The 23,054-nt window shown below is 42.4% G+C and overlaps 1 protein-coding gene across 2 annotated transcripts in view; it reads right to left on the bottom strand.

Moving 5' to 3' along the window:
* Positions 1-23,054, bottom strand: part of uxs1 (UDP-glucuronate decarboxylase 1) — a 112,949-nt gene that overhangs the window by 40,747 nt on the left and 49,148 nt on the right. For both annotated transcript variants that reach the window (XM_041843924.2, XM_041843925.2), the window contains one exon: positions 19,733-19,854. In XM_041843924.2, the coding sequence (XP_041699858.1) occupies positions 19,733-19,854 (122 nt within the window). The remainder of the gene's footprint in view (positions 1-19,732; positions 19,855-23,054) is intronic.

Here is a 23,054-nt window from a genome sequence, read left to right on the forward strand (position 1 = left end):
CACTTCCTGAGGAATATAAGGATTTGGAGATACTTACCTTTGGGAAATACTCACCTTTGGATATATGCACCTGTGGAAATACTTATGGAGAGACATTTGGAAGGACTTTTTGCTGGGTTGGCCACTAGCTGCAACGTGGACTACAGTAAGGCTGGGGAAAAGTTATCTGAGCGAAAGAGAATTATGACTTTGGATGTGGAAGAGACATCCTGAACTGTTAACCCTTAAAGAGCCACAAGAGAACAGAATTTTGTTATATTTTCGTTTTAATTTCCCAAGACCTATAATAAAATCCTTGTTTTGTTTGAACCTTGTCTCCTTGCACTACTTGAGCAATCCAGCTGAAAGCTGTGTAGCCTCTCGTGACGTCACAGATGGTGGAGAACACGGGCAGCTCAGCGTTAATAGTGCATGTCAGAGGAGGATACCGAAGGTTTGATCACCCAGTTTTCCAAGTTGGCCGTAGGGCTCCCCACGACTGAAATGGAGGACATATTGAAAGCCCCTTGTTGCTGGCCAGCAAGCCCAGATGCGGCAACGTGGCTCTCTTGGAGGAGCAAGAAAGCCAACCTTCTGAAGGCAGAGGAATTGCAAGTTGCAGAGACAGAGGGTGGTCCAAATAATTACCCAATAAAGGCAAGTTACTTTATATCTAAGATGGGAGCTACCGATGACATTGAGGCATACCTCATGCATTTGAGGTCACGCCACTAGGAAGCCTGGGCCCAAGCAACAATAGGGTTGATCTGTTAGGCCCCTTCTAACCGGGGAATCGCTGAATGCTGCTCCGGGACCTGGGCCCTGACCAGGTTACTGACTATGATGCCCCTGAAGTCTGAGATCCTCAGCAGATATGGACTCACAAAGTTTGCGTATGGCCCAGCGCTTTCACAGCTGGACCTTCCAACCAGACCAACCTCCTCGGGCGCAGATGCATGAACTTGTCCGAATCAGCAAGGAAATGGCTGGATCCGCAGAGGAATACAGCAGCGGCTTATTTGGATGATGTTGTTATACAAAGTCCCGATTGGAGCCAGCCACCTACCCCCGGGTACAAGCGGTGCTGGATTCGCTCAGGGAAGCAGGGCTCACGGCAAACCGAAGAAGTGCAAGAGCTGGCCTTCAGTGAGACAAACTACCTGGGGTACACCATTGGGCGGGGTTCGTCAGAACCACAGGAAGCCAAACTGCGGGCCATACAGGACTGGCACGAGCCCATCACCAAGAAGCAAGTAAGGTCATTTTTGGGCCTCGCTGGCTACTTATAGGCGACTTTATTGCAGATTTTGCTAACCATAGCTGCACCGTTGACGGAGCTGACACCCAAACGCCACTCACGAATGGTGAAGTGGAACCCTGCGGGCGGAGGCGGCTTTCCCTCAACCTGAACAAAGCACTCTGCTCCAGTCCGATCCTGGTGGCACCAGACTTCAAGAAGGAATTCATTGTCCAGCCGGATGCTTCGGAGGTGGGTCTGAGGTGCTGTCTCTCAGGCACATGACCGGTGAAGAACATCCCATTCTCTACCTGCCAACAGAAAGTTACTTCCAAGAGAGAAGAACTATTCAACGGTGGAGAAAGAATGTCTGGCTGAGTAGTCTGGGCCTGGAGTCCCGCCGGTTCTATCTCCTGGGCCACAAGCGTTCATGGTAGTATCTGATCACGCCCCTCTGCAGTGGATGGCCAAGAACAAGGGAATCAAACAGTGAGAGTAACCAGATGGTTTTGAGCTTGCAACCGTTTTAACTTTTCTGTTGTCCCAGGGCTGGCAAGCACCACGGCAATGCGGACGCCCTCTCGGCGTGATGCCTCTTCGCTGCCTTTACCACGCCAGGACGTCGGTCCCGAGGAGGGTGTGTGATGTCACGAGAGGGGCTGTGTCCTGGAGGGACCGTTACATCCCCTGAGGTGGCTGCAAACCCAGACAGCTTGGCGCCATCTGCTGGCCGTATGGTCGGAACTCCACCCCTCTATGGCCAATCTTCCCACGTAGCTGAAACAAATGAGGAGCTGATGGTTTGGGGGAAGGGAAGAGACACAGTCTCCCAACCTGGGCTCTCTGGAGGACAAGAGTGCTGCACGTCCACTTCCATGAGGAATATAAGGATTTGGAGATACTTACCTTGGGAAATACTCACCTTTGGATATATGCACCTTGTGGAAATGTGAGAGACATTTGGAAGGACTTTTTGCTGGGTTGGCCACTAGCTGCAATGTGATTACAGTAAGGCTGGGGAAAAGTTATCTGAGTGAGAATTATGACTTTGGATGTGGAAGAGACATCCCTGAACTGTTAACCCTTAAAGAGGCAGAACAGGAATTTTGTTATATTTTCGTTAATTTCCCCAAGACCTATAATAAAATCCTTGTTTTGTTTGAACCTTGTCTCCTTGCACCACTTGAGCAATCCATGAAAGCTGTGCTTAGCCTCGTGACGTCACTATATATATATATATATATATATATATATATATATATATATATTATTTATATATATATTTTTAGACTAGCTTGAAATGTGCTGATTCATGTTACCGTACTACAACTCATTAATTACTTTACATGTATAAAGAATGTATATGTTGGGGTCAATGAAGGGGTAGATTGGAACTAGGAATATGGAAAGGTACTGAGAGTAGAAACTTTATATTCTGTTTCTGAGGAGGTGAAAGGTAATTGTTTGTTTATGAAAAAAAAAGAAAAAAAAGGTATGCACTCACTAACTGTTGTCGCTCTCGACATAAGAGCGTCTGCTAAATGACTAAAATGTAAATGTTTCTATTTAGGCAGGCCGGCTGTGGAACTAGGGAGGAGTGAGGAATGTGTCTCGAGTCAAATCAACAGATGAAATCCCGGAAGGGTAAGTCCCTAACAGGGTGGTCCTGCGGAGGGTAAATCCCCGAGTGGGGTTAATTCCCTGCTAGACCCGTAAGGGTGAAAGGCCCAGCCGGGGTGGCGTAGTGTGTGTGTGTGTAAGTGTGTTTCTGAGGCTGGCAACTCTAATGAACGTATCCTCTGCAGCAAAGGTAACTCTGGGTCTTCCATTCCAGTGGCGGTCCTCATGCAAGCCAGTTTCATCATAGCACTTGATGGTTCTTGCGACTGCACTTGAAGAAACTTTCAAAGTTCTTGAAAATGTTCCATATTGACTGACCTTCATGTATTAAAGTAATGATGGACTGTTGTTTCTCTTTGCTTATTTGAGCTGTTCTTGCCATAATATGGACTTGGTATTTTACCAAATAGGGCTATATTCTGTATACCCCCCCTACCTTGTCGCACCAAACTGATTATAGGAAATAGTAAAAATAAAGAAAAACCCTTGAATGAGTAGGTATCCAAACTTTTGACTGGTACTGTGTGTATGTCCAGTTGAAGTCGGAAGTTTACATACACCTTAGCCAAATAAATTTAAACTCAGTTTTTCACAATTCCTGAAATTTAATCCTAGTAAAAAATTCCCTGTCGTAGGCCAGTTAGGATCACCACTTTATTTTAAGAATGTGAAATGTCAGAATAATAGTAGAGAGAATGATTTATTTCAGCTTTTATTTCTTTCATCACATTCCCAGTAGGTCAGGTTTACATACACTCAATTAGTATTTGGTAGCATTGCCTTTCAATTGTTTAACTTGGGTCAAACGTTTCGGGTAGCCTTCCACAAGCTTCCCACCAAATGTTGGGTGAATTTTGGCCCATTCTTCCATTCCTCCTGACAGAGCTGGTGTAACTGAGTCAGGTTTGTAGGCCTCCTTGCTCGCACCACGCCTTTTCAGTTCTGCCCACACACATTTTCTACAGGATTGAGGGCTTTGTGATTGCCACTCCAATACATTGACTTTGTTGTCCTTAAGCCATTTTGCCACAACTTTGGAAGAATGCTTGGGGTAATTGTTCATTTGGAAGACCCCATTTGCTTTAACTTCCTGACTGATGTCTTGAGATGTTGCTTCAATATATCCACATAATTTTACTTCCTCATGATGCCATCTATTTTTGTGAAGTGGCACCAGTCCCTCCTGCAGCAAATCACCCCACAGCATGATGCTGCCACTCCCGTGCTTCACGGTTGGGATGGTGTTGTTCGGCTTTCAATAACCCCCTTTTCCTCCAAACATTCGATGGTCATTATGGCCAAACAGTTCTATTTTTGTTTCATCAGACCAGAGGACATTACTCCAAAAAGCACAATCTTTGTCCCCATGTGCAGTTGCAAACCGTAGTTTGGGTTTTTCTATGGTGGTTTGGAGCAGTGGCTTCTTCCCTTCCTTGCTAGAGCGGCCTTTCAGGTTATGTCGATATAGGACTGCGTTTTCCTGTGGATATAGATACTTTTGTACCTGTTTCCTCCAGCATCTTCCCAAGGTCCTTTGCTGTTGTTCTGGGATTGATTTGCACTTTTCGCACCAAAGTACGTTCATCTCTAGAAGACAGAAACGCGTTCTCCTTCCTGAGCGCTATGACGGCAGCGTGGTCCCACGGTGTTTATACTTGCGTACTATTGTTTGTACAGATGAACGTGGTACCTTCAGGCGTTTGGAAATGGCTCCCAGGATGAACCCAGACTTGTGGAGGTCTACCATTTTTTTTCTGAGGTCTTGGCTGATTTATTTTAATTTTCCCATGATGTCAAGCAAAGAGTCACTGAGTTTGAAGGTAGGCCTTGAAATACATCCACAGGTACACCTCAATTGACTCAAATGATGTCAATTAGCTATCAGGCTTCTAAATCCATGAATTTTCCAAGCTGTTTAAAGGCACAGTCAACTTCGTGTATGTAAACATCTGACCCACTGAAATTGTGAAACAGTGAATTATAAGTGAAATAATCTGTCTGTAAAGAATTGTTGGAAAAATTACTTGTGTCATGCACAAAGTAGATGTCCTAACCGACTTACCAAAAATATAGTTTGTTAACAAGAAATTTGTGTAGTGGTTGAAGTTTAGCGTTTTAATGACTCCAACCTAAGTGTATGTAAACTTCCGACTCAACTGTATGTAGGTGTATGTATGTATGTATGTATGTGTGTGTGTGTGTGTGTGTGTGTGTGTGTGTGTGTGTGTATGTGTTGTGTATGTATATATATATATATATATATATATATATATATATATATATATATATATATATATACACACACAGTCATATGAAAAAGTTTGGGCACCCTGACAATTTCCATGATTTCCATTTATAAATAATTAGGTGTTTGGATCAGCAATTTCATTTTCATCTATCAAATAACCGATGGACACAGTAATATTTCAGTAGGTGAAATTAGTTTATTGGATTAACAGAAAATGTGCAATATGCATCAAAACAAAATTAGACAGGTGCATACATTTGGGCACCCCAACAGAAAAATCACATCAATATTTAGTAGAGCCTCCTTTTACTAAAATAACAGCCTCTAGACGCTCCTATCGCCTCTGATGAGTGTCTGGATTCTGGATGAAGGTATTTTGGACCATTACTCCTTCCAAAACATCTCCACTTCAGGTAGGTTTGATGGTTACCGAGCATGGACAACCAGCAACAAATCATCCAACAGATTCTCAATGATATTCAGGTCTGGGGACTGGGATGGCTTCCAGAACATTGTACTTGTTCCTCTGCATAAATGCCTGTGTAGATTTTGAGCAGTGTTTTTGGGTCGTGTCTTGTTGAAATATTCAGCCCCGGCGTAACTTTAACTTTGTGACTGATCTTCAACATTATTCCCATGAATCTGCTGATATTGGAGTGGAATCCATGCGACCCTCAACTTTAACAATATTCCCAGTATCCGACACTGGCCACACAGCCCCACAGCATACATAATAATAATAATAATATCACAGCATGATGAACCCCACCAAATTTTACTGAGGGTAGAGAAGTGTTTTTCTTGGAGACGCTGTGTTCTTTTGCCGCCATGCATAACGAACCTTGTTATGACCAAATAACTCAATCTTTGTTTCATCAGTCCACAACACCTTATTCCAAAATGAAGCTGGCTTGTCCAAATGTCGTTGCATACCTCAAGCTACTCTGTTTGTGGCGTGTGTGCAGAAAAGGCTTCTTCCGCATCACTCTCCCGTACAGCTTCTCCTTGTGCAAAGTGCACACACACAATATATATATATATATATATATTGCTCAAAAAAATTAAGGGAACACGTAAACAACACAATGTAACTCCAAGTCAATCACACTTCTGTGAAATCAAACTGTCCACTTAGGAAGCAACACTGATTGACAATACATTTCACATGCTTTTGTGCAAATGGAATAGACAACAGGTCTTGCAGGTTGTGACCACAGACCACTTCTCAGTTCCTATACTTCCTGGCTGATGTTTTGGTCACTTTTGAATGCTGGCGGTGCTTTCACTCTAGTGGTAGCATGAGACGGAGTCTACAACCCACACAAGTGGCTCAGGTAGTGCAGCTCATCCAGGATGGCACTCAATGCAAGCTGTGGCAAGAAGGTTTGCTGTGTCTGTCAGCGTAGTGTCCAGAGCATGGAGGGGGGCGCTACCAGGAGACAGGCCAGTACATCAGGAGACGTGGAGGAGGCCGAGGGAGGGCAACAACCCAGCAGCAGGACTGCTACCTCCGCCTTTGTGCAAGGAGGAGCAGGAGGGAGCACTGCCAGAGCCCTGCAAAATGACCTCCAGCAGGCCAACAAATGTGCATGTGTCTGCTCAAACGGTCAGGGAAACAGACTCCAATGAGGGTGTATGAGGGCCCGATCGTCCACAGGTGGGGTTGTGCTTACAGCCCAACACCGTGCAGGGCGTTTGGCATTTGCCAGAGAACACCAAGATTAGCAAATTCGCCACTGGCGCCTTGTGCTCTTCACAGATGAAAGCAGGTTCACACTGAGCACATGTGACAGAGCTTGACAGAGTCTGGAGATGCCGTGGAGAACGTTCTGCTGCCTGCAACATCCTCCAGCATGACCGGTTTGGCGGTGGGTCAGTCTGGTGTGGGGGTGGCTTTTCTTTTGGGGGCCGCACAGCCCTCCATGTGCTCGCCAGAGGTAGCCTGACTGCCATTAGGTACCGAGATGAGATCCTCAGACCCCTTGTGAGACCATATGCTGGTGCGGTTGGCCCTGGGTTCCTCCTAATGCAAGACAATGCTAGACCTCATGTGGCTGGAGTGTGTCGGCAGTTCCTGCAAGAGGAAGGCATTGATGCCATGGACTGGCCCGCCCGTTCCCTCAGACCTGAATCCAATTGAGCACATCTGGGACATCATGTCTCGCCATCCATCCAACGCCACGTTGCACCACAGACTGTCCAGGAGTTGGGGGATGCTTTAGTCCCAGGTCTGGAGGAGATCCCTTAGGAGACCATCCGCCACCTCATCAGGAGCATGCCCAGGCGTTGTAGGGAGGTCATACAGGCACGTGGAGGCCACACACCACTACTGAGCCTCATTTTGACTTGTTTTAAGGACATTACATCAAAGTTGGATCAGCCTGTAGTGTGGTTTTCCACTTTAATTTAGAGGGGTGACTCCAAATCCAGACCTCCATGGGTTGATAAATTTGATTTCCATTGATAATTTTTGTGTGATTTTGTTGTCAGCACATTCAACTACGTAAAGAAAAAAGTATTTAATAAGATTATTTCATTCATTCAGATCTAGGATGTGTTGTTTAAGTGTTCCCTTTATTTTTTTGAGCAGTGTATATACATATATATATATATATACACACATATATACACACACAGTACCAGTCAAAGTTTGGACACACCTACTCATTCCAAGGGTTTTTCTTTATTTTTACTATTTTCTACATTGTAGAATAATAGTGAAGACATCAATGCTAGGAAAAAACACATATGGAATCATGTAGTAACCAAAAGTGTTAAACAAATCAAAATATATTTTAGATTTTAGATTCTTCAAAGTAGCCGCACTTTGCCTTGATGAAAGCTTTGCACACTCTTGGCATTCTCTCAACCAGCTTCATGAGGTAGTCACCTGGAATGCATTTCAATTACTGAGTGTGCCATGTTGAAAGTTAATTTATGGAATTCTTTCCTTCTTAATGCGTTGAGCCAATCAGTTGTGTTGTGACAAGGTAGGGGTGGTATACAGAAGATAGCCCTATTTGGTAAAAGACCAAGTCCATATTATGGCAAGAACAGCTCAAATAAGCAAGAGAAATGACAGTCCATCATATATCTATATATATATATATTCCAGACTCTGGCGTTGCTCGTTCTTTTTACTTTTGGATTATGTGCGTATTATTTTAGTATTGTTTTCTGGGTATTATTACTGCACTGTTGGAGCTAGAAACACAAGCATTTCGCTGCACCTGCACGTAACATCTGCAAATCGGTACTGAGACCAACAAACGTTTATTTGACAACGGTCTTGCAGTGATGGTAATTTATCGGTCTGTTTTCCTCGCTGTTTGTTTGCCTGATTGCCTCTATGGGCAGAGTAATGATTGTGAGACCAAGCGGTAAAACGCTGTATAAACACAACACAACTCACCACACAAACAGACTGTATAGGACATACAGGCCATAAGATACTTTGTTGAGAGAGCAGAGCGAGCGAGAGACCGAGAGAGAGGACCAGAGAGAGAAAGAGAGAGAGAGAGAGAAAAAGAGAGCGAGATGGAGGGAGGAATGGAAGAGAGGGGAGTTTGGAGAAGAACTACTCTGCATCATCTCAATAGAATACATTATGGTTTTTAAACAGAGTAGACAGGAGGGAGAGGAGAGGTGAGGGGGCTCAGCAGGGTGTGATGTGGACTGATGGTTGAAGGTAAAAGGATCTGACAGGCCTGAGTGGTCTGGGTAGCAGCATGTCTGACACCCTGTGATTTCATTCAGCTAGCTGGATGCTGAGATCAGTGGCGGTCAGAGAGTGCCTGAGAGAGTGTGTCAGACAGCTTCTACCACCAGGCCATGAGTCTGCTGAACAGGTAAACTCTTAGCCGTCTCCCTGCATGGAGCTGCACCTTAGAGAATACCTGCACCTTAGAGATTATTGGACTGACTGCCCGCCACATCCAACCATTACACACACATTTACACACATGCACACACACACACACATACATATTAAAACACACTCAGAACTCGCACACAGTCAACACTGCTGTTTTATTATATACTAATAAATCTCCACCAATTAGGGCTGACTGTGCCAGGTTGACTGTACCATTGTTGACTAATAGGGTTGACTGTGAAAGGGTTGACTGTGACAGGGTTGAATGTAACATTGTTGATCTGTAATAGGGTTGACTATTAAAATTATAATAACACATTTTATTGTGGCTGGATGCCTTTCAGGGCACTCAAGGACATATTACATTAAAAGTAGGCCTACATAAAATAAGGTGCAGCATAAGATCATAAGATAAAGTGAATCAATGAAATTGCAATTTAAACTCAAAGGACAGACAAAACAAGACAGATTAAAAGAGGAGGAGGGGTTGGGTGAGGACACGAACCCGGTTTAGGGGGTAGGGTTGGGAATAGGATATGGACCCAGTTTAGGGTAAGGGGTTTGGGTTGGGGGTGACACATAGGATACAGAGTCAATAGGACAGAGTCAATCATAGACCATAGACTATAGGTTTATAGGCATTCTTGAAGAGGTGTTTTTTTTTTTTTTTAAGGATGATTTTGAATGAGATGATTGTGTCTGCATGTTGCATGTGTGGGGGAGTGCATTCCTGGGTCCCGAGCAACTGAAAGCCCGGGCACCCATGGTGGAGGTGGAATGGGGGTGACACGAGCAGACCAGCAGAGGAGGGAGCGGGATGGGGCCATAGACTGTGAGGAAGATCAGAAGAAGGTCAGAGAGGTAGGTGGATACCAGGTTGTGGAGGAGTCTCTTAAAGGTAAAGGTAATACAGGTTTGATGAGGAGTTGGTGTGATGTGTTCAGTTGATCTGGTGTGGGTGAGGATTCAAATGTATCACTAATCACGTTGAAGTAAATAATAATCTACAGAAATGACTGTCGAGGCAACAAAATATCTAGGGCTTTATACTGATGGTGAAAACTTGGATAAATGTTGGGATTAAGTGGGTACATTTTTCCTAAATGGGCAAAAAAAAATGCTAACATTTTACAGAGGATGCACAGAAGGACATGTAAAAATGCTGAATTTTGGCACTTTAGCAAGGTCTTTTTCCCCCATAGTCTATATTAGGCACTTCATTTAATATAACAGGCTTTTTAAAAAGAAATATTGGGGCACAATATCTACATAAAATATCAAAGGGAGCGCTTAAAAAAAAACACTCATTTCGTGGAATGACCCAATGCTATTCTTGACTTGACTCTTGTATTGTTACTATTGATACTGATTAATGTACTGCATTGTTGAAGGAGCTAGCCATAAGCATTTCACTACACACCTTTTATACCAGCTGTATCCTGTGTATGGAGAGGTGTGTAGCACAAACAGATTGCAGCATTTATAATGTTATGGCAGGATATGGGGGAGGAGAGAAAAAAGAGTGGGAGAGAGATGTGAGAAAAGAGGATAGTTCCAGGGTTTATGTGCATATTTAATAATAAAAATAAACAAACAAGAGGGTGAAAAACAACACTAGGCAATGAAGCCGTGCCTAGTCGATGGATAGAGAGAAAAACACATTAAGGACAAATTAAAGACAAATTAATTAACTCTAATTAGCGTACAAATCCCAGATTTTCAGTACCGTTTCAGTACAATACAGGGGTATACTGCTTATTACCGAATATGCACACAAGGGCGCTATTTAAAAGAAGATATATACAGTACCAGTCAAAAAAGTTTGCACACGTCTACTCATTCCAGGGTTTTTCTTTATTTGTACTATTTTCTACATTGTAGGATAATAGTGAAGACATCAAAACTATGGAATAACACATTTGCGGCTTAGTGGGACTATAATTTGTTTTTCAACAGGAGGACAATGATCCAAAACACACCTCCAGGCAGTGTAAGGGCTATTTGACCAAGAAGGAGAGTGATGGAGTGCTCCATCAGATGACCTGGCCTCCACAATCACCCAACCTCAACCCAATTGAGATGGTTTGGGATGAGTTGGACCGCAGAATGAAGGAAAAGCAGTGCTCTGTAATATGTGGGAACTCCTTCAAGACCGTTAAAGCATTCCAGGTAAAGCTGGTTGAGAGAATGCCAAGAGTGTGCAAAGCTGTCATCAAGGCAAAGGGGTGGCTACTTTGAAGAATCTCAAATATACAATTTATTTTGATTTGTTTAACACTTTTTGGCTACAACATGATTCCATATGTGTTATTTCATAGTTTTGAGGTCTTCACTATTATTCTACAATGAAAATAGTAAAAAATAAAGAAAAACCCTTGAATGAGTAGGTGTGTCCAAACTTTTGACTGGTACTGTATATATATTTATTTATTTATTTTTACGCACAAAACAATTTACGCAACAGGGATCTTGATCGAGGAGGGGATTGAATGTCTTTGCTGTAACCAAGAAGCTTGATCTTGACATCTAGCCACTTAGCTAGCAAGTTAGCAAACCAAATGCATAGCTGGAGCCCTGTGCTGGATAGAATTTCTTTGACACATTTTAGATTTCTTATAGTTATGCTTAACTTATCGTTATAAGCGAGAACGCACCCACAATGTTGGTAATTTTTTTCTGTATTGAAAATCCCATACCGTCTGTATTTCGAATACCTCAGTATAAGGTATATCACCCAGCCTAATGCATGCTCTCCTGTAATATCACACATCACATAATGTTTACATTACACCAACCTGAAACTAACGCTTTAATCTCATGCTGTCTATTACAGGCAATGACAGAGGTAACTGAGGTGAGGGTTTGAAACCCTGGAGGTCCAACCAATAAAAGTAAATGTCTGGTCTGAGTCTAACTAACCACCACCTAACATATAACCAACAGAGACCACCCGGTGACACATCTGCCAATCATCCTCTACCTCTGTGGTCCTTGTGACTCAGTTGGTAGAACATGGTGCTTGCAACGCCAAGGATCATGGGTGTTTGAACGGTAAATCACTTTGGATAAAAGCATCTGCTAAATGGCATATATTAGCACTGGATAACCTTCTGTCCATGGAGTGCAGAGAAACATGCCTCCCCCTCCTCTTCCAACCCATACTCATCTCGTTTGAAATGTCACGCATATAAATTAATAGGGGGCTGGCTGAGAGAAGCAATTTGCGATATTCAAATTCCAGCCTTTTTCTTGGGAATCTTCCCGAGCCAGTGATGAGGACAGACGAGATAAAGAAAGGCGAGCAGCAGCATCGTCTGGCTGGTGTCAATCAGGAGGGAAAGAGATGGGGGAATATTCATCAATATGTCCAAAGATGGTGTGCAAATAGCAGAGGAGGAAGAATGAGGTCTATCTGTCCATTTGTCTATCAATCCATCCGTCTATCAATCCATCCATCCATCCATTTGTCCATCCGTCCAAAAACAAAAAAACGTATGTTTTAAGTGAGAAGTAGGCATTGGTCTGAAACCAAAAAAGAAAGGGAAATTCACGAGCACCACAACGCCTATTCAACCCATTCTCAGCACACAGCTTTGACCTACAATACTACAGTAGCTGTGTTGGTCTCTGCCAGGCTTTCCCAAACTCGGTCCTCGGGACCCCAAGGTGCACATTTTGGTTTTTGCCCTAGCAAAATCATCAAGCTTTGATAAATTGAATCAGCTGTGTAGTGTTAGGGCGAAAAACAAAAGCAACCTGCACGCACATTGTTTGAAAGTACAATAGACCAACATAGCTACTGTTCCCACATGCAGAACAGTATGAAAAAAATATTTGAAAAATAAAAATAAATAATGTATGCACTCACTAACTGTAAGTCGCTCTGGATAAGAGCGTCTGCTAAATGACTTAAATGTAAATGTAGTAGGTCAAAGCTGTGTGCTGGAAAACCTTGGAAGAGCATGGGTGGAGTAGGCATTGTGTTGCTCATGTGAATTTCCTTTATTTTTCGGCTTCAGACCAATGCCTACTTCTCACTTAAAATGTTGTTTTTAATTTCCATGGTTTTTACCCCGGACGGTGATTTTCTGTTAAAGGTGCATTATACAACATTTCCACATGCAAAGCCTGACTTTTTAGACAACCAAAAGTCTGTCATTGGCAGTGCTACTTTAACCTTTAATTCGCCTCTGTCGAAGGGGCCTCATTTATAACTGTTGTGTAAATTTCCCACTAAATATCTGCGTGCGCCATTCCAGAAAAAGACTGCGCATTTATAAATACATACGCATGTTTCCTGTTATAAATCAGACCCCCCTGAAACTGTGCGCGTGTGAACAAGCATTATAACTCCATCTGAAAAACTCCCATAATTCACCTTTTATGATGACAATAACGCCCCTATTTGCTGTATACTTTTGAAGTATTGGAATTAGGCCAAAGCAGTTTTCTAAAGGAAATAGCAATGGCGAACTTGATCAAATGTCTTTAGAGGTTTGATGGCAGAATATTGATCTTTTGCAGTGACATTTGCAGTTGGCCTAGGCTATCTGATAGACAAAATTTGGAAAAAAATAAAAACAATTGCAAACTGCTGTGGACCTGTAAACAGATAATTTGATCGTTTAGTAAGGCCCTAATGTTTTGCATTTACTTTTTCTTGAACCATATGCTGCACACTGCCACGAATTCTGAAACATTGTCTAATTACAGTGGTAGCCATACACACTTCAATGCAAAAAGCCCCTGTGTAGCTCAGTTGGTAGAGCATGGCGCTTGCAACGCCAGGGTTGTGGGGTTTGATTCCAAGGGGGGCCAGTATGAAAATGTATGCACTCACTCAACTGTAAGTCGCTATGGATAAGAGCGCCTGCTAAATGACAAAAAAAAAAAGATAAAAGATAAAATGTCTGTTCACCTGTAAAATTCTACTGTATGTTATAAACCACGCTCCCCATCTTACTTGAAATAATAGCCTAATATGCCCGATTAAATGACAGATTGCGAATAATAATAATAAAACAACAACAACAACAACAACAAGGTAATTTGTTGTAGTATACTTCGGAATATGCCAGAAAATATTTGGAATTTATTCTGCAAAGGTTATGAAAATATGAATTATGTTTGCAAATGAAATATTGTCTACTCGAGAATTACAGAAGTAGCCTACAATCATCCGTTCTATCGTTAATAAACTGCGCTCTGGATCGGATGGCCTAGAACAAAATACATGAAATAGCTTATTTATTTCCTACTGTGAAGTGGGTCCAATTAAGAGACAGGAAGAATGGTATCCTAACTTGTTGAAGGCCTATAGGCTACCTCGTGAGTACTGAAACCATCACAGAAAAGGTGAGAAAGTTATTCTGCATTGATCATGGAACTTAAATAACATAGAAACAGGCACCTATTTCATACACTCATTATTTTACAATACAAAGATACATGACATTGATGTTCTCTCTTCTCACTACGGCAAACAATTGCATCTTGTTATTAACCTGTTATTTGTTATGAACAAACATGTCCATCTTATCCCCCATCTGCACAAAATACTAAGCTACTTGCCTGCTTGCAATGCAATACTTCAACCACTAGAAACTGTGTGTGCATGGTCTAAAATTTGCGGAAAGGCAAGCACATTCTCACGTCAAGTTCGTTTTTATAAATGCCAACTTTTTGCGTGAAAACTGGAGCATGCATGTTTTGGGGTATATTTGTAGGTACGCACCATTTATAAACGAGGCCCCAGGCATTAACGCATAGGTGGTGCTTGCATAACTGTAAGGGTTGCTGGTTTAAACCCTGGTCTGCTGGTTGTTGCCTTCTAATAGCAAAAACACATAGGTCTTCCTCTTGTCCAGGTGGGAAAGGGCAGTGTGGAGTGCAATAGAGATTGCGTCATCTGGGGATCTGCTGGGGCGTACGCGAATTGGGTAGGGTGCAGGGTGTCTGGGATGATGATGTTGATGTGAGCCATGACCAGCCTTTCAAAGCATTTCATGGCTATAGATGTAGAGCTACGGGGCGATAGTCATTTAGACTGGTTTACCTTGCCATTCTTGGGCATAGGGACTATGTTGGTCTGCTTGAAACATGTAGGTATTACAGACTGGGTCAGAGAGAGGATGACAATGTCAGTGAAAACACTTGCCAGCTGGTCAGTGCATGCTCTGAGTGTGCGTCCTGGTAATCTGTCTGGCCTTGTGGCCTTGTGAATGTTAACCTGTTTACAGGTCTTACTCACATAGGCTACGGAGAGCGTGATCACACAGTCGTCCGAACAGCTGGTGCTCTAATGCATGGTTTTCAGTGTTGCTTGCCTCGAAGCGAGCATAGAAGGCATTTAGCTCATCTGGTCAAACTCGTGTCACTGGACAGCTCGCGGCTGCATTTCCCATTGTAATCCGTAATAGTTTGCAAGACTTGCCACATCCGATGAGCGTCAGAGCCGTGTGTAGAGGATTGATGCTTTGCCTGTTTGATGGTTTGTCGGAAGGCGTAGGCGGATTTCTTATAAGCATCCGGATTAGTGTCCTGCTCCTTGAAAGCAGCAGCTCTAGCCTTTAGCTCAGTGCGGATGTTGCCTGTAATCCATTGCTTCTGGGTTGGGATATCTACATATGGTCAACTGTGGGGACGACGTCGTCTATGCACTTACAGTGCCTTCAAAGTTTTCACACCTCTTGACTTTTCCACATTTTGTTGTGTTACTGCCTGAATTTAAAATGGATTAAATTGAGATTTTTGGGTCACTGGCCTACACACAATAGCCCATAATGTCAAAGTGGAATTATATTTTTTTAAATATTTAAAAATTAATAAAAAATGTAAAGCTGAAATGTCTCGAGTCAATAAGCATTCAACCGCTTTGTTATGGAAAGCCTTAAGTTCAGGAGTAGAAATTTGCTTAACAAGTCACATAATAAGTTGCATGGACTGTGTGCAATAATAGTGTTGAACATGATTTTTGAATGACTACCTCATCTCTGTACCCACACCACACAATTATCTGTAGGTCCCTCAATCGCGCGAAAGTGAATTTCAAACACAGATTAAACCACAAAGACCAGAGAGGTTTTCCAAAGCCTCGCAAACAAGGGCACCTATAGGTAGATGAACAGAAAATCAAAAAATAAAAAGCAGACACGTGGAAAATCTCTTTGAGCTATTAATTACACTTTGGATGGTGTATCAATACACCCAGTCACTACAAAGATACAGAGGTCCTTCCTAACTCAGTTGCCAGAGAAGAAGGAAACCCCTCAGGGATTTTACCATGAGGCCAATGTTGACTTTGAAAATAGTTACATAGTTTAATGGCTGGGATAGGAAAAAACTGAGGATGGATCAACAACATTGTAGTTACTCCACAATACTAACCTAATTGACATAGTGAAAAGCTGGTAGCTTGTACAGAATACAAATATTCAAAAAAATGCATCCTGTTTGCAACAAGGCACTAAAGTAATAGTGCACATTTTTTTGCCGTGAATACAAAGTGTTATGTTTGGGGCAAATCCAATACAACATATTACTGAGTACCACTCTCCATATTTTTCAAGCATAGTGGTGGCGGCATCATGTTATGGGTATGCTTGTCATTGTTAAGGACTGGAGAGTTTTCAGGATAAAAAAATGAAACAAAATCCTAGAGGAAAACCTGGTTCAGTCTGCTTTCCACCAGACACTGGGAAAATCTACACTGGAGTTGCTTACCAAGAAGACAGTGAATGTTCCCTGAGTGGCCGAGTTACAGTTTTGACTTAAATCTGCTTGAAAATCTATGGCAAGAATTTTGAAAATAACAATTGGCAAATATTGTACAATCCAGGTGTGCAAAGCTCTTAGAGACCCAGAAAGACTCACAGCTGTAATCGCTGCCAAAGGTGATTCTAACATGACATTTCTGTATTTCATTTTCAATACATTTGCAAACATTTCTAAAAACATGTTTTCACTTTGCATTATGGTGTATTGTGTGTAGATGAGTGATATTATTTGTTTTATATCCATTTTGAATTCAGGCTAACAACAAAATGTGGAATAAGTCAAGGGGTATGAATACTTTCTGAAGGCACTGTATTAATGAAGCCGGTGACTGATGTGGTAAACTCCTCAATGCCATCGGATGAATCCCGGAACATATTCCAGTTTGTGCTAGCGAAACAGACCTTGTAGCTTAGCATCCGCTTCATCGGACCACTTCTGTATTGAGCGCATCACTCTGGTACTTCTTGTTTGAGTTTTCTGCTTGTCAGCAGGAATCGGGAGAATGGTCAGATTTGTCAAATGGAGGACTAGGGTGAGCTTAGTATTAGTAGTAAATACAATCAAGACAGTCAAATGGTTGCTAGTCCGCACTGTTGATCAGCACACATTTGGATTAAAATGTCAAGAAAACAGGAGGAGCGAACTGGAATTTATTATGGATGTTAGAAACGGATACCAACATATAGCTACAGTAGCCTAGGTTTGTTTTCAAACACTTCTTATGCTTGGTGCAGGCAACCAGCTGTGTTATTCAGTTGCTGAGCAACCGAGTTGCTGGGCCCGGTTTTACATAGAACTCTGAAATTCAGCTGAAAAATATGTTAGCACCACGTTGGCTCTCTATTGGCAGGTGAGAGTGATACATTATACAATTTATAAAAACTGTTGCCACTACAAATGTATTCAGTCTGAAAGGTGGCAAGTCTAATGGTCACTTTACGGACGCTGTAGTCTTGTTCTTATCCGACGCCTAGATATTGAGCTAGGTCGGGGCAAGTAATAGTATTTTTTCCTAATGGCCGGACGGCTCATGATGAGAAGCAGAGAGTGTGATGTGTACCTACAATCAAGGTGATTTGCGAATTGTCATCAACATTGGTGTCATACTGTATAGGCTTAGATATTTAAATGTAACATTGAGCTCGGTGCGACAATAATCCATCTGTCTGTCCATCTAGACTCAAACATTATCAAAATCAATAGGGGCTCCATGCCATGACATTTTGGGAATTTTAGATTCTCCCAAACTGTCTAGTTTTGATTTTGGTGACTGCTAGTTCTCAAAGGTGATCTTATAAAAATGGCTCCATTTACTTTTCTACATCCTTTATATCTGGTTTTAGTCGTTTAAGTTTACACTGAAAACGTTTTCCATCCCAGTGCGCCGCTACTAAATACATATAGGGGAAACACTGCATTTGTGTCAAGTCACCCAGACAGAACTGAGCAACTGACCACAGTCAGTATACATCTCACACAAACCCACACCGTGGCGAAGACGCACTGGCACGTCTCGCCACTTGTATGCTCTCCCGCCAGTTGAGAGCGCTTTGTTTCCACATTGAAAATGTTTGCTCTTGCTTTCAAAAGTTAAAAAGGATATTTGTTAAATCCATATTATACTACAGTAGTTTCCAGCGTTTCACCATTCCATTCCCTTACCGTTTATTGCAACATTTGAGACATTTCTGATTCATGTTTGATACAAGCTAGAGGTGTTCACGGGTCCAGAAAGTTGACACAGAGAGATCTGACAATCACAGATCTGACAATCAGAGAGGGAGGAGGAAGAGGGGGAGGAAGAGGAAAGGGAGGGAGGAAGGAGGAAGAGAAGAGGAAGAGGGCAGTAGCATTCAGAGAGGAGGATGGTGGCATCACAGCCTTTTCCTCCTACAGTATGTTCTATTATTTTTCCCCTTCTTTGATTTGTCCAGCTCTTCAGATACAGTGCTCTGTGCCTCACCTCAGCAGGGACCTCTCCAACTCAAATCATACACAGTGACGCAAACTACTCATCTAAACATCACTCAGAAATGTTATGGTGAAGTCATGCAAGGACTTTGTCTGGGGGAAAAAAGGAAATAACAGAAAAGGATTGCCTTCTGCCAGTTTGTCAGCTCAAAGTACAGTCCAATAATACACTTCAAATCACAATTCCATCATAGCCGAGTGCTCTGAAGGCTCATTAAAACGCATATACAAATATCCATCCATTTCATAGCCTGGGTAATGCACATACAAATATTCATCCATTTCATAGCCTGGGTGGTTGTTATCTTACTCTAGAGGTACGTGGGTTTACTGCACACTCTATGCCATGAGAAACCACGGGAGCAGTCTGGACAGTAGTTGTTCAGTGTGTCGTCCAGTGCGTGTCTGTGTGTCCACATGTGTCTGTGACTGTATGTGTGTGTGTGTGTGTGTGTGTGTGTGTGTGTGTGTGTGTGTGTGTGTGTGTGTGTGTGTGTGTGTGTGTGTATGTTTGTGTGTGTCAAATCCAGGCATATTGCCAGAGCTGTTACAGGTTTGATATATTCTCCTCTGTGCAGTAGTTGACAACGTGGGAGTAACTGCTCTAAAAGACAAACTACAGTAATACCAGCCGTAGGATTACACATGAATTAGAATAGGGATACAATTCCACAAAGAGTGAGTGAGGACAGAGAGAATGAGAGCTGATAAAACAGAGAGAGAGAGACAGAGAGAGACAGAGAGAGACAGAGAGAGAGAGAGATTGCGAGACAGAGCTGAAAAAGGCAGAGATGGAGAGAGTAAAAATGCCGGAACTGTTATGAAAATAAAATCTGTTCAATTCGCGGCAAAGTGATGGAATATTACACATGGCTATTTCATATAGTCTTAGATTATACACACACACGCACACAAAACCTTCAATACTTAGCTGCCAGTGTCAGTCTACCTTATCGTAGTTCTGCAATACATTAATTTCTTATTGCACACAGATCATACTCAAAAGTGTGAGTGTGTGTCTCCCTACCTGTTTCATGTAGGCGTAGCACATGGTCTCAGCGACTCGTTTGCCCTCGTCATAGCAGGCCCGGGGGCCGATAGGGTTCACATGACCCCAGTACTCCTCATTCTGGGGGTGCACCTCTGGGTCTGAGGAGTGGGGGGGGGGCAGGCAGACAGACAGGGGTAAGTCACCAGGAATACAGTCACCTGTTAAATTCCACTGAAACAGAATCCCCTCCTATGCATTACACAGGAAATGTGTAGTCGTTGTTCAAGATGAAAAATAAAGAAATAATTATTGCAACAAGCTGAAATGTATCCTACATAAACAGTAAACAAAATCTACATGACTGAAGGCCACGCTTAGGGAAAAGTAAGCACGCATGCATACACACACACAAAGTCAAGTGGGTCTAGTCGAGTGTGTTGTGTTCTCTGGCTGTGACAGCAGCCCTACAGCTGGCCTGTTCATTAGTTCAACACTCTGTGGGGAGTAGTTAAAAACGGCCTAAACAAACCCAACACACCGTATATACTGTATACTGGGGTATTTGGAAATTGCCACAGGAAGGTTTTTCAATACCATTAATACAGTTGAAACTATTTATTTGACGTTTTTTTAAATAAATGTGAATATTTGTAGCTACTTTTTAAGTAAATACCTGCAGTCAACTCGTGCAATACGTTAGGAGAAAAATAAGATTGCGTTCTTCATTTCACCTGTCACATAATTTTTCATTTTGAAGCTTACTGGTAGTCCCCAGTCACATGGTGTTTGTTTACAAGCCCATAACAACGAGAGACCGGAGCTTTGTGAGTCACTCACTGTTGTGCAGCACACGCCAGGTGATCTAGTTACAGTATGGAATTCACAACTAAATGTTTGCTAGCTAGATATCTTATAACTATTAAGTTAACTGTCTAAAATGTGATAAATGCTCTGCAGTTGTGCATTTGGTTAGCTAATTTAGTAGCTAGTTAGCTATCTAGCTAAGTGGTTATCTTCTTCCAAAATCAAGCTTTGCTTGGGAACAGCAGAGAATCCCCTCCTGGATCAAGAGCCTTGCTGTCTAATAAACAACAAATTGTGAGTAGCATTTTTTGGTTACTTGTATAACTTTATGAGCTGGGATGTCTGTTCTGCAAATACTTTAGGTCCGTGACTATTAGCATTTAGTTAGCATTCTCTGTGGGATGTTATATGTACCTGTTAGCATTGCTAACCTTCGGATTACAGAGTGTCAGTGGGGTTTGAAAACAGCACCCCTTGTGTTCAGTACCGATATTACCAAATATCGAGGTATGGCACATGATCGTTATGAATGTATGCCAATCTGGATACCGCCCAAGCCTAACGTTAGCACACACATAAACTACAACACACACACCCCTAGGGGGAGTGAATGAAGGGGAATCCGTGGGTGAGCTGCAGTAAATTAGGCAAGAGTGTGTCTTACTAATGTGCTTTTGTGTCAAACTGTGTCCCAGAGCCAAGTGCTGAGGAGCAGAGAGAGACGCTACGCGGAGAGGCTCACACGAACGGGGGGGCTGGTCCGGTTTTGAGACCTTAACACTGTCATAAATTAGGCAGGAGGGGAATCTCTTTCTACACCTCCAGTATTGGTGATTGGAATGTCCCTTTGTCTCCAAAAGACTTTTGCCGCCAAAACTCTAACATCCAAAAAGTAAACACTGGAACAATATTTCTAAGATAAGAATGTGGGGAATGGTAAGCGGGTACCTAAAGAATAATCATGTCATATTGTTTATAATTTTTTGACGCATTACGAATGGTATCAAGAAAATACTGTAACTTGAAAAGTATACACACTATATATGTCAAGTTTTCATCCTTTTACGTTGTATATGTATATGAAAAATTATGAGTATATTTGTTAAAATAGGAATGTGATTTTAGTTTTGATGATGCTTTGCACCAGTAACTAGCCACGCCCTAAGTGAGCTCAGAGATCATGTCAGCATGATGGAATGCCCCCTTTTCCCAGAGTGCATAAAAGGCTAGTTGAAGCGGTGGCTACACGTCTGAAAATGGTTGGAACGTTGAACCTCAACACGAGGTGAAGATGATCAACTCCCAGACTAGACCTGAACATCGCCAGGCTGCAGCTGTGCCTATAAAGTGGCTCAAACTCTGACTAACCACACGAGGTGGGAAGAAGAAAGCTCCCCTCTCAGACAATCACTGGTACATCGGAGTATCTGTTCTGAGGAAACATTCCCATACAAGCCAGGACAACTAAGAAGAAGGACATTGTGATCTCTTGTGGACAATCAGAGCCTTACACCCACAGGACAATCAGAGCCTTACAAGTGAGCTGAGTGAAGACCCAGCCAAAACCTCCTTTCCAAGAGGGCTTGGGTCAACAGAGATAGACAACGAACAAAGACATCCACACGTAAATACATTAATGATTTCTTACTCCAAACGGGCGGTGGTTCGTGAGCAAAGTATTATGATTACTTTGAGGGTAGTTTCCAAATGCATCAACGATAAGTCTCTCTCTCTCTCCCTCCCTCCCTCCCTCCCTCCTCTCCCCTTTTGGGAACCAAGCAGTCATGTTGTTGTTAGTCCGCTAGGGACTTTTTCTCATGTATTAAGTGTGTATGTTATTCTGTGTTATTATTTAGTTAGCTAGTAAATAAAGAATTAAGCCAATGTGTGTAGTGCTGAATCATAAGTAAAGCTGGGGTTTGTGCAGATCCAAGAAGGTTACGACAGTTCAGAATGAGACTCATAAGAGGTAATGATTAATATGTTGATTGTTTTATACATATTGATAGGTAAAGACCTTTAGAGTTTAATTCGGGAGATGGTAACTCTATAAACAACTTCTTCCGTGGTGCCCCAAATCCTAATGAGTTAATTGTTACATGATTAATTTAATCGAGTAACAATTAAACATAGTTAGTTGATTCGATAAATAACAGTCATCATATTAATGAAAGTCACGTCACGACACATTGCTGATAACGTTAGCGCTTTCTGTCAACAGTTGGCACCAGTGGAGCAGGCTACTGATGTGGTGGTGCCATAAAGGTCCCGTATGCACGGTTGTATTCAATAGGCACGAAAACGGAAGCAAATTGCCCGAAACGGGGAGGTACTATCTGAGCTTGTCCAATAAGAAATGCTTGTTTCCGTTTTCCGTTGCATAACAATTTGAAACATTTAGCTATGGAATGGGTGGGCTAATGAATGCTACCCAGGAGTCATTCCCGGGGACAGGGCTGGGCAATCCCTAGCGTGGCCTACGCCACTAGCTTCACATAAATCATTAATAAGGAGTCAGGCAGCGTAACGTACCTAAGCCTAGCCTAGAGATCAG

This window comes from Coregonus clupeaformis, chromosome 23 (genome assembly GCF_020615455.1).
Source record: "Coregonus clupeaformis isolate EN_2021a chromosome 23, ASM2061545v1, whole genome shotgun sequence".
NCBI lineage: Eukaryota > Metazoa > Chordata > Actinopteri > Salmoniformes > Salmonidae > Coregonus > Coregonus clupeaformis.